We start from the raw sequence: 13,109 nt of genomic DNA on the forward strand, positions 1-13,109 counted from the left end.
AAAAAGGGTTGTAAGCGTGTACTATGAACACTTGTATACCAACAAACTGGATAGCCTAGATGAAACGGACAAATTCCTAGAAACACAAAACCTACCAAGACTAAAACAGGAAGGGAGAGAAAATGTGAACAGAACAGACCTATAAGTATTAAGGAGATTGAATCATTAACTAAAAATCTCCTGACAAAGAGAAACCCTGAACCTGATACCCTCGCTGGTGAATTTTACCAATATTTAAAGGAAAACTAATGACAATTCTTCTCAAACTTTCCCCAAAAATTTAAGAGGAAGGAACACTATTAACTCACTCTATGAGGCCAGCTTTACCCTGATACAAAGTCAGACAAAAGTACAAGAAGGGAAAACTACAGACCAATATCCCTCGTGAACACTGATGGAAAAATACTCAATGCTAGCAAACTCCATTCAGCAGCCTGTTAAAAGAATTATACACCATGACAAGTGCAATTTATTTCTAGAATGCAAGGATGGCTCAACATACTAAAAACAATCTGTGTAATATACCACATTAACAGAATGAAGCGGGGGGGGGGGGAACCCACAAGAATACTGGCAAACCGAATTCTGCAGCATATTTGAAGAATTATACACCATGACCGAGTGGGATTTATTCCCAGAATGCAAGAATGGTTCAACACATGAATATCAATCAATGTAATAAACCACATTAACAGAATGAAGGGGAAAAAAAATCAGATGATTATCTCAACTGGTTCAGAAAAAGCATTCGGCAAAGTTCAATACCCTTTCATGATAAAAAACACTCAATAAGTGAAGTATAGAGTGAAACTACCTCAACATAATACAATCCATCTATGAAAAGCCCACAGCAAACATCATATTGAATGGTGGAAGAATGAAAGCTTTTCTCTAAGATCAGAAATAAGACAGAGACGCCCACTGTCATCTCTTCTATTCAACATACTATTGGAAGTTCTAGCCTGAGCAATTAGGCAAGAAAAAGAAACAAAAAGCATCCAAACTGGAAAGGAAGAAGTAAAATTATCCCTGTTCACAGATGATATCATCTTATATGTAGAAAACGCTAAAATTTCCACAGAAGTACTGTCAAAGCTAATAAATGAAGTCAGCAAAGTAGCAGGATACAAAGTCAACACAGAAAACTCAGCTGCATCTCTATACACTAACAATGAACTATCTGGAAAGGTAATAATGAAAAAAATTCCATTTCTAATAGCATGATAAAGAATAAAATACTTAGGAATTAACTATGGAGGTAAAAGACTTGTACAATAAAAACTATAAAACAATGCTAAAAGAAACTAAAGAAAACACAAAGTAATTGAAACACATCCCACATTCACGGGACTTAATCTTGTTAAGATGTCAATATACTATCCAAAGCAATGTACAGATTCAATGCAATCCCCATTAAAATCCCAATGATGTCTTTTGCAGAAACAGAAAAACCCATCCTAAAATTCATATGGAATTTCATGGAACCTCAAATAGCCAAAACAATCTCGAAAAAGAAACACAAAACTTCCTGATTTCAAAACTTAGGCGAGAAGGGACAGTGATTGTTTAATGGGTACAGAGTTTCAGTTTTACAAGATGGAAAGGGCTATGGAGATGGATGGTGATGATGGTTGTAAAACTTTATGAATGTATTTAATACCACTGAACTGTACACTTAAAAATCATATGTAGGGACTTCCCTGGTGGTGCAGTGGTTAAGAATCTGCCTGCCAATGCAGGGGACACAGGTTTGAGCCCTGGTCTGGGAAGATCCCACATGCCACGGAGCAACTAAGCCTGTGCACCACAACTACTGAGCCTGCGCTCTAGAGCCCATGAGCCACAACTACTGAGCCTGTGTGCCACAACTACTGAAGCCCACGTGCCTAGAGCCCGTGCTCCACAACAAGAGAAGCCACCACAATGAAGAGTAGCCCCCGCTCACCACAACTAGAGAAAGCCCGTGTGCAGCAACGAAGACCCAACGCGGCCAAAAATAAATAAATAAATAAATTTATTTTTAAAAATCATATATAACATATGTTATATGTATTTCATCACAATAGAAAAAAAGAGAGACTTAAGAGATATAATAACCAAACAAAATGGGTGATGTATGATTGGATCTTGGTTTCAACAAACCAGATCTAAAATACATTTGGTGACAAGTGAGAAAATTTGAATATGGACTGACTCTTGGGCATCCGTCCTCCTGGATGACACTGACTATTAGAAGGAAACCAGACTAGGGGACACAGAAACCTCTATGTTTAAAGAATATTTTAGGCAGCAAAAATGCTCTGGGCCTTGCCATTATCTGGGTTTGAGGCAAATTTGGAATTACACATTGTAGTAAATACTTCCGGTCTGCAAACTAGTATTTTCGTTCAAATGGAATTACACAAAATCAGAAAGTTACAAACTGCTAATTTGCATTCAGCTATTATGTCACACTGCGAATCTTCTTAAGCCTTTCTATGTTTGTACGTGTTCATACCCAGTGGGATGAGACGAGATGGGAAGAGAGCTTCAGGAAAAGACTGTGTCTCTTTTTTATTCCTCCACAGATTTTCATCATACTACAAGGTTTGGGTATAAGGTAAGCTTTGCTAATTTTAACTGAGTAATATGCAAATATGTTCACGCTGAATTTTAAGCTTACTGAATGCTGTGAGACCTTGTAAATAAGAAGCAGGGAACCATAAAGAACAAATAAATTGATCTACAGATGCAATACAATTAAGGTCTAAAGGCAAAAGATACAACTATGAAAAATAAGTTACTGTAAAGTTGTGTAAGCTCTTCAGTAAGAGGGGAAAAAAGCCTCTGTAATTTGTTATTTATGTCTACTAAGCAAAAATAATTGCATTAGAAGGTATATTCATGAAGCCGGTTGACACAATGACTTACATAATGATTTTCCCGCGGCCAAAAATAAATAAATAAATAAATTTATTTTTAAAAATCATATATAACATATGTTATATGTATTTCATCACAATAGAAAAAAAGAGAGACTTAAGAGATATAATAACCAAACAAAATGGGTGATGTATGATTGGATCTTGGTTTCAACAAACCAGATCTAAAATACATTTGGTGACAAGTGAGAAAATTTGAATATGGACTGACTCTTGGGCATCCGTCCTCCTGGATGACACTGACTATTAGAAGGAAACCAGACTAGGGGACACAGAAACCTCTATGTTTAAAGAATATTTTAGGCAGCAAAAATGCTCTGGGCCTTGCCATTATCTGGGTTTGAGGCAAATTTGGAATTACACATTGTAGTAAATACTTCCGGTCTGCAAACTAGTATTTTCGTTCAAATGGAATTACACAAAATCAGAAAGTTACAAACTGCTAATTTGCATTCAGCTATTATGTCACACTGCGAATCTTCTTAAGCCTTTCTATGTTTGTACGTGTTCATACCCAGTGGGATGAGACGAGATGGGAAGAGAGCTTCAGGAAAAGACTGTGTCTCTTTTTTATTCCTCCACAGATTTTCATCATACTACAAGGTTTGGGTATAAGGTAAGCTTTGCTAATTTTAACTGAGTAATATGCAAATATGTTCACGCTGAATTTTAAGCTTACTGAATGCTGTGAGACCTTGTAAATAAGAAGCAGGGAACCATAAAGAACAAATAAATTGATCTACAGATGCAATACAATTAAGGTCTAAAGGCAAAAGATACAACTATGAAAAATAAGTTACTGTAAAGTTGTGTAAGCTCTTCAGTAAGAGGGGAAAAAAGCCTCTGTAATTTGTTATTTATGTCTACTAAGCAAAAATAATTGCATTAGAAGGTATATTCATGAAGCCGGTTGACACAATGACTTACATAATGATTTTCCTGGGTACAACTTTGCCTGGGGGTAACCAGGGATCATTTTTTCATCTCTGGCTCTAAGACTTTCAAGTTCATGTTTGATAATGAATTGACGTTCTGCCATGGTGAGGAAATCATCATTATCATCTAAAATAAAACAAAGATTTACAGTTATTTTCTCAGTAATAGCCAAAATAAAATTAATAATATTCAAATAACCTGGGATTATGAAATAATGATATAGACAATAAATAATAAACATGAGTAAGCAAAGTATAAAACTAACAAATTAAATAGAACATAAAGCTCCTTAGATATTTTATAAGAATAAAAATATTCTGTAATGCCTTCATATAATATATAATTCTTTAATTATTATACTAATCGTTCTATAATATAGTACAAACATCCAAATGGCAGACACTTGCTTGATCTCATTTAATACCGATGAGCTGAAGGCAATACATTCTTTAATTCTAACAGTATTTTTAACGAGGGATGCAACTGAAGTTTGCCTACACGGCAAATTCTCCTCCTTCAAACTCTCAAGCCCAGGCCATTCCCTTCTGCAGTTGAACATCCCTCCCATAAATGAGGGAGAAGAAAGTCTGATAGGAAAATAGTGTTGTTTCTTGACAGGTGAATCCTCTCAAATGAGGTGAATTTCACCTTGATCATTTATTTCCTAATATAAAAAAATCCAGAGCGAGAGAGTCTGAAGAAGTCGAAATCACATTTCCTAACTCTGAAAGCCCTGAAAGGGACCAGTCTGGTTCCGAAAGCAAACTCCCACTCTGATAACATAGCCATCCTGGCTTTCTCAGTTCTTTCCAGAAACCACTCTATTCTGGAACCCCCCTTTGAAGCCAGAACAGAATCAGAATAGGGGATTATAGGACACTGGAATACTACTGTGTTTCTTATTTGTATCAATCCAGTGAACATTCACCATTCTAAGAAGTAGAATAATATAAGTTACATGTGTCATCCTAGTTTATGTTCATCTATTCTAGGGGTTACAAAGTAAATCTGCAACCCCAAATCTGACCCCATCTGCTTTGATAAATAAAATTCTACTGGAACACAGCCTTACCCATTCACTTCTTATGGCTGAAGGCTGCTTTTGCTCTGCAATGGCAGTGTTGAATAATTGCGACAGATCATATCGTACACACAGCCTAAAATATTTACTATCAGGCCCTTTACTGAAAAAGTTTGCTGACCCCTGATCTATTCATCAAAAACTTCTCTTTGATAAACTGATTCTGGTAGAAGCAATCTTGGAACTCACCATCAAAACCTTTGAAGTTGTGTCGGGTTCCATACATGAAGGCTCTCATGGTGTTATCACTGCACTCTTTCACCAATCCCACTGCTTCTGCCCCCAGTAACAATCTAATCCTGGAGGCACCAACAAGATATAAGTTCTGATTTTCTAGTGTTTCTTTCTCATATTTATTTAACAACGGTCTAAACAACAGCTGAGCACCTTCAGAAACAAAAGATAAGCACAATCTTAGAGATAAACATAAAAGTTTCAAAAATGAAAGCCTTCTAAATAAATATTATGTTCCTAGTTTGGCAGAAGGCAAATAAATTATATTAACAATTTCAATCTATCTTCCAAATAAATAAGAAATATAAGTAAGCTGGGGATGGCAGTTCTTTACAGCTTTTTGCAATAAATGCCAAAATTGGAAAATGTAATAATAAGTGGCTTGCCAGTAACTCAAATTAGAATATGAGACAAGAATCGAATATTTATTAGCTCTCAGTAAAAATATGGAGCAAAAGGAAATAGGTTAATATAAAAATAAAATACCAAAATTTAAGAAAATTAATTTGAAATAAAATATCCCAATAAAAATGCTGCAAATATAACACAGTTACATCGGACTACAACAGATTTTGTGAACGTTAAATACTAAATAAGGAGCAAAATAATTTTTCAATGATTTTTCCCATAAATACAGGCAATTACGTTTAAAGGTATTTTTCTTAAACAGATTCACAAAATGTTAAGAGTAGATATTGTGATTTGATACTGTATATGGAATTATTTCACTTAAAATATTATGGAGAAAAAGGAATTTTTTTTCCTTATTTTTAATCTCTACCTACACCAAACTTTTTAAGGTACATTTATTTCTTTACTATTTATCCTCTCTAGAGGACTGACAGGAATTATAAACTACTAATCAGATGGTAACAGGATAATAGCAGAATTTATATTTCACTTACCCAAAGGATTAACAGATTAATGTACTATGGCACTATTATTTAGGTAATTTACAACAGAGGTACTAAAGACTTTAATAAAAAATCAATAAAAGATATATATATAAAAGATATATTCAATTTAAAGAAAACACAAATGTCTCTTAAATATAAAATCCTTAATGTCATTCATATTAAGATAAATGCAATGTGTGTGTTTAAGGAGAGAGAAAAAAACTTGTAGGATTCTTCTCTTCCATGGATAGGGCATTAGCCTAGTGTTTTTTGAGAAGCAGCATTTTGGAAATGGTTAAGAATTTTAACTCCATGTTCTCTGAAAGTGAGTCCTGCTAATTTGGCTGCTATTAAGGGCTAGTGCTTTGGACTTTGGTTGTATTTTATATACGAATTGCAAACCTATCTGTAAGTTACCACATTGATTTGTATGTATGTTTTCTATTTTCCCTTCTAAAGTTCCACTCTTCTTAAATGCTACCTCAATAGTGTTTCCCAAAGCATATTCAATGACCCATACTAGATGCTGCATGGGAAAAGGGGATCTGTGATTAAATACCATCAAAAAATTGGGTTAAACGAAGTTGAACAGATTTCTTTACTGTGAAATTACTCCAAACGTATTTTATGTTTATTTGCATTTTAAGTCTTCAAGAGTAGGGCATTATGTGCAGTCTTTTTGACCTAAGCAATCTGTCCTTTGTTCCCGTAACAGAATTTCTTCAAGTGTCACTGTCCATGAGTCACCTCTTCAGAAAATGTTGCTATAAAACAAAAGTCAGCTGAATAAATCCATTTGGGTGCTCTGTTTAATTAAAAAAAAAAAAAAAAACCCCAACACCAATATGCTACTTTTCACTTCTCACACTGCAAAAATCAAAAGTAGGGTTAAAAACTAGGTTGGTGGGTATGGTAGCCATGGAAGTGCCCGGCTCCACCCAGATCTCCCATCAAAAGAATCTGCTGTGAGGAGCAGAGTTGACTGCAGCCTCCTGCTGCCCCCCTTTGGCCACAGCACCCTCACACCTAGACCATGCTCCCCCTAGCTGCTCCCAGCCACAGGGTGAACACGCAGGGGACACTGGAATGAGGCCATTTCTGCTCAACATGCGTTTCCTTTAAAGGGCAATGTTGGGCCTGGCTCATATGTTCTCAGAACCGTGCTGTAGTTGGAGGCTCTTCCTATCCAAGCCTCCTTCTTCCCTCTCTCCTTTCTGAAGTGTTAGGCCTACACCAAAGTCTGAAGGCTCTCAATGTCTAAGCCTGCTGCTTCTCCCTTTATCTTTCTACAGATGTTCCCCTCAACAAACCTCCTGTGCATTAAATCCCATTTGATGGGCTTCCCAGGTGGTGCAGTGGATAAGAATCTGCCTGCCAATGCAGGGAACATGGGTTCGATCCCTGGTCCAGGAAGATCCCTCGTGCCGCGGAGCAACTAAGCCCGTGCACCACAACTACTGAGCCTGTGCTCTAGAGCCCGCGAGCCACAACTACTAAAGCCCGTGCGCCTGGAGGCCGTGCTCCACAACAAGAGAAGTCACAGCAATGAGAAGCCCGCACACTGCAACCAAGAGTAGCCCCTGCTCGCCACAACTAGAGAAAGCCTGCTCACAGCAACAAAGACCCAATACAGCCAAAAATAAATAAATAAAAATTTTTTAAAATTTTTTAATAAAATAAAATAATCCCGTTTGGCATCTCTTGCTTGGACGACGCAAACTGACACGGAGTGAGAGGGGAAAGGCACTCTGAGACGTCACTAGGGGAGTATAAAAGGATATAACCTTCACAGAGAAACATCTGTCAACATCTTGTTCTGAAAAATAGTCCCCAAACCCCCCACCAGCACCCCGCCCACCAAGGCAATGACTTTCAACTTGTTCAGGTGATTCCTTTGTGGTTTCTTTTCACATCACCAAACAACATGCTTATAGAGCTATTTATTTTTGTTTAAACCTTGGCAAATGAGGATTTAGCTCTCTTTCCAACCCACCTTCACCATTTCCACCCACCCTTTCTTTCCATCAACCCATTCTCACAATATCGTCATATCATCCTTCTCATCCCATCAACAGTATTTTCATTATTATGACTACATACGTTATAGTTGAGCCTTACAACATGCTATGATTTTCCTTCCCTACAACTTACCATTTTCCCCAAAATTGGTATCTTATCATATGCTTGGTTTATTATGTACTTACTGCTAATTCAATCCCCCAAGCTCTGCCAATTATTTAAGTCTTCCCTCAACACACTGCCAAGAGAGACAGGCTGTTAACATTATCTTCTTAGAGAAATCTCTCTTCACTCCGCCCTCACACCTTGTTGACAGCTGAGTGGGTTCAGAATTCTGGACTGAAATCATTTTCCTTCAGAAATGAAGATATTATACCACTGCCTTCTAGCTTCCAGGGTTTCTGACCTATTTTCTTTTTTCTGGAAGTTTGTAGTATCTTCCCTGTCCCCAGGGTTCTGAAACCTTCCAGTGATATGCCATTTTCAGCCACAGTGCTGGGCATTGCATGGGCCCTTTCAATCTGAAAAAGCACACATCAGCCCTGAGTTTCTCTTTGATGATTTCTTCCTCTCCTTTTTCTCTCTTCCCTTTTTAGAACTTTTATTCAGAGGTATACCTCCTGGACTAGTCCTCTAATTTCCCTATTTTTTTTCTCTTAGATTTTCCAACTCTTTACCTTTTTGCTCTACTTTCTGGGAGGTTCTGTCAAAATTGTCTTCTAACCCTTTTACTGAGTTTTTAAATTTTGCTCTCATACTTTCATTTTATGAGCTGCTTTTTTTCCTAAATGATTATTTTACAATATCCTACTCTTGATGTGTAGGTGGTTTGTCTTCTCATAACGCTGAGAACTGAGTTTTTAATTCTCTTTTGGTTTTCTCCTACCTGGTTTTCTTTTATCTTTTTTAGCTTTCTCTTTCACGTTAGGGATTTTCCTCAGATGTTTGGTGATCTTTTTTTATAAGCTCATGTTTAAGAAAGCAGTTCTAAGAAGTGGAACAGAAGTTCTGAAGGTTTAGATGGAACTCATCAAAGATGGCCTCTGGGGCTTCCCTGGTGGCACAGTGGTTGGGAATCCACCTGCCAATGCAGGGGACGTGGGTTCGAGCCCTGGTCCGGGAGGATCCCACATGCCGCGGAGCAACTAAGCCTGTGCGCCTGCGCCCTAGAGCCCACGGGCACATCTACTGAAGCCTGCGTGCACCTCAACGAGGGGTGGCCCCTGCTCTCCGCGACTAGATAAAGCCCGCACGCGCAGCAATGAAGACCCAACGCAGCCAAAAATAAATAAACAAAATAAATAAATTTATTTTTAAAAAAAAGATGGCCTTTAATGCAAGGTAGTCTGGCCAGATTACTTTCCATGGGCAACTCTCAATTTCTGCACCTTTATTTTGTCTTGAGTTGCTCAGATTCCTCAAGGAAAGATTATTCAAATCTCCTTCCGAGATGATTACACTGTGGCAACTTAATTAGGTATGAGACTGGTGGGATGGAGGACAGGGGTAACAATATTCAATTAATTATCTCTTTTTCAGTACAGAATCTGTTACCAACTGTACATAAAGCCCCCGTGCCAAAATCCATGCATCTGACCCTCTCCAGAGAATAATAGAGACTTCTGCTGGGGTGGTAGAATACAGGAGGGACCTAGGGATCAGACTATTTCTTAAACAGATCTCGGCCCATTCTTTTTTTTTTTTTCTTGGTACCATGTTTATTTCTACCTCTACAGGCTCCTAATGTCACCAGTTCCTGAGTCTTTAGGAATATTTTGCAGAGTGTAAACCAAACTGTATCTCAGTTTTCTCCCCTGCAAGCTTGAGCTCTGGATTTCTCAACTCTGAGAAGTTACTCACTACTCATCACCTGTTTACTAGCTTCTAGAATGGTGCTGCTGTTATATCTTCTCCTTCTTGTCAATGTGGACTTAGGTCTTTCTTTAAAATATCCTTGTATTGTCATTTTAATAGGAGTTTGTAAGAGAATAAAAGTAAATATGAGTGTTAAATCCAATACCTTTACCTGAAAGATCCAGAATACTTTTTTGGAATGTTCTTTTATGAGTGCCCCAGCATTGCAGGAGGATGCCATGTCCTCCCCATCCTCATGTGTCCTTGCTAAAGCCACACAAAGAGCAGAGGAGACGACTGGGAATACACTGGCCTCTCTCACTCTAAGACACTACAAATGTTCTTACACCACAGGGATTTTATTTTTTATTTATTTTTTAAATTTATTTATTTATTTATTTATTTTTGGCTGCGTTGGGTCTTCGTTGCTGCATGCGGGCTTTCTCTAGTTGCAGCGAGTCGGGGCTACTCTTCGTTGTGGTGCGTGGGCTTCTCATTGTGATGGCTTCTCTTGTTGCAGAGCATGGGCTCTAGGTGCGTGGGCTCAGTAGTTGTGGCTTGAGGGCTCTAGAGTGCAGGCTTAGTAGTTGTGGCACACAGGCTTAGTTGCTCCAAGGCATGTGGTATCTTCCCGGACCAGGGCTTGAACCCGTGTCCCCTGCATTGGCAGGTAGATTCTTAACCACTGCACCACCAGGGAAGTCCCACCACAGGGATTTTAAAGAAGAGTCTCCAGTCCAGTGAAACACCTCAGATTTCAGCAAGCAAGTATTCTTGTTTTTAAAGGTTTTTTTTTTTTTGGTTCAATTGTTTGAAAAAAATTAAAAATTCCACTTTGACTCAAAGTTTTATTTTTAAGAAGCCATTTCCACTTATAGTCAAAATCGTTTTTTAAAAGAGTCTTATTTATGCTTTGTCCAGTGTTTCGAGACTTAGTGAAGTTTTAGTGGTTCTTTTGTGTAGTTTTATGAAGTGTCTGCTCATGTAAAACGCCCTCCACCCTCTTACCCAGATCTAGCCCCCTTTTTGTGCACTACAGGAGAGGGCTAACCTTCAGCTTCTTCTATAAAGTCATCCCTTACCACCCCAAAAAGCATCACCAAGTGTCACCTCTTCCTTCCCTTTACTTTCTTTTTTTTTTTTTCATTATACATCCTTATTTTCCTTTTAATATCTGTAGAAACTGTAGTAATGTTACATACCTCATTCTTCCTATTGGTAATTATAATCTTCTCTCTTCTTTTAAAAAAAATATTTATTTATTTTTGGCTGTGTTGGGTCTTAGTTGCAGCACATGGGATCTTTTGTTGCAGCGTGCAGGCTTCTCTCTAGTTGTGGCATGCAGTCTTGGTAGTTGCAGCACACAGGCTCTCTAGTTGTGGCACAAAGGCTCCAGAGCACATGGGCTCTCAAGTTGTAGCGTACGGGCTCCAGAGCACGTGGGCTCTGTAGTTGTGGCGCATGGCCTCCAGAGTATGTGGGCTCTCTAGCTGCAGCATGCGGGCTCACTTGTTGTGGCATGTGGGCTCAGTAGTTGCGGCATGCAGGCTTAGCCACCCTGCAGCACGTGGGGTCTTAGTTCCCCGACCAGAGATCGAACCCGCGTCCCCTGCATTGGAAGGGGGAATTCTCAACCACTGGACCACCAGGGAAGACCCACTTTACTTTCACAGCAAGTATACATAACGATTTTTTTTACGTATCATGCAGTATTTTGTAACAGCTTTTTCCTTAGCCTTTTTTCCTGTTCCTTCAATTTCCTGGAACTAGCGTTCAGTCTCTTTACCCTGACAGTAACATCCTTGCCGGCAGAAGTGTGTTTCTCTCTCCCTTAGCACCATAACCAACACAGAAAGAATACTCAAAGATATTCATTCATTTGACAAATATTTATTAAGCACCTACTATGCACCAGGCACTGTACATAGGCACAGGGTTTATAGCTGTGAACAAAATCACTCACGTTGCTTATGGTCTAAGAGAGACTTACAATCTAATGTTGATTTAAGACCTCCTTTCAAGTCCTAGATAAATAATAAAGAGCAAAGAAATGAACATTAATTTTAAAAATATATCAATTAAAAAACTGTGAAATACATTTGAAAATACAGTTTTACTCACTGGCATGACTAAATCTGAGTGATGTTTATTTTACTCACCTCCATCTTTCTTTCTACTGATAATTCTGTTTTTCAGCCATTCTTTGGTTTCTTCCTTGACATCCTGAGCAAGTTCTATGACAACCAGAGGCATGAAAGAGCTCTCATGAGTATCCAGAGCTGACAAGGTCACTTTCATCTTTGACAAACTTGCTGAAAATAAAAAGCAAAGATGGGTTATAATGGGAAAAATAAATATAGACTGTATTTGTATTTTCTCTTAATTAAACCTAATTCTGGCTTCCTGGACAGAAAAAAATTTCTCACGAGCCAGATGGGTTGCATGACAGGCTCACCCAATGACTCACAGCACCTGTGCGAGCCAGGCCCTATACAAAAATGAGGGAAACACCACTCGTATCTGTAAGCAGCTCAGAATAAGGCAGGGGGTACATTCAGGTAAGTGAATGATAACAGTGTAAAATGTGCTCACACAAGAGGACTAAGAAAGTATTTACAAAGGGTGTGACCTGAACAGGATTTAGAAGAATGAATAGGAGTTTGCCAGATCGACAACGGATGGCATTCTAGGCAGAGGAAATAGTGTTCCCCTACAAAACAATGATGAAAAATAGCCAAGATGGGGCTTCCCAGGTGGCGCAGTGGTTGAGAGTCCACCTGCCGATGCAGGGGACACGGGTTCGTGCCCCAGTCCGGGAAGATCCCACATGCCGCAGAGTGGCTGGGCCCATGAGCCATGGCCGCTGAGCCTGCGCGTCCGGAGCCTGTGCTCCGCAACGGGAGAGGCCACAGCAGTGAGAGGCCCGCGTACCGCAAAAAGAAAAAAAAAAAATAGCCAAGAGACTCAGAGAAATACAAGTGAGTAAGTACAGCTGGAGCATTAACTATGTGTTAGAGGAAGGGAGGATGGGAGCTGGTATGTAATGAAGACCCCTGATTATTACAAATTAACTGGACCTTGTCCAACAAACAATGGGAATCACCAATTCATTATGGGCAGGGAACTGACACAGCCCAATTTCATGTTTTTGTATGGAGTTGATGCCCC

The 13,109-nt window shown here is 38.8% G+C and overlaps 1 protein-coding gene across 1 annotated transcript in view; it reads right to left on the minus strand.

The window, feature by feature from the left end:
• ANO10 (anoctamin 10) overlaps positions 1–12,239 on the minus strand; it is a 59,735-nt gene extending 47,496 nt beyond the window's left edge. Inside the window, exons 1-3 of the mRNA XM_007445703.1 lie at positions 12,101–12,239; positions 5,128–5,325; positions 3,849–3,983 (exon numbers count right to left, since the gene is read on the minus strand). Coding sequence (XP_007445765.1) covers positions 3,849–3,983; positions 5,128–5,325; positions 12,101–12,239 — 472 coding nt within the window. The remainder of the gene's footprint in view (positions 1–3,848; positions 3,984–5,127; positions 5,326–12,100) is intronic.
• Positions 12,240–13,109: the final 870 nt, after the last annotated feature.

Source organism: Lipotes vexillifer, unplaced genomic scaffold (genome assembly GCF_000442215.2).
Source record: "Lipotes vexillifer unplaced genomic scaffold, Lipotes_vexillifer_v1.1 scaffold1136, whole genome shotgun sequence".
In the NCBI taxonomy this organism is placed as follows: domain Eukaryota; kingdom Metazoa; phylum Chordata; class Mammalia; order Artiodactyla; family Lipotidae; genus Lipotes; species Lipotes vexillifer.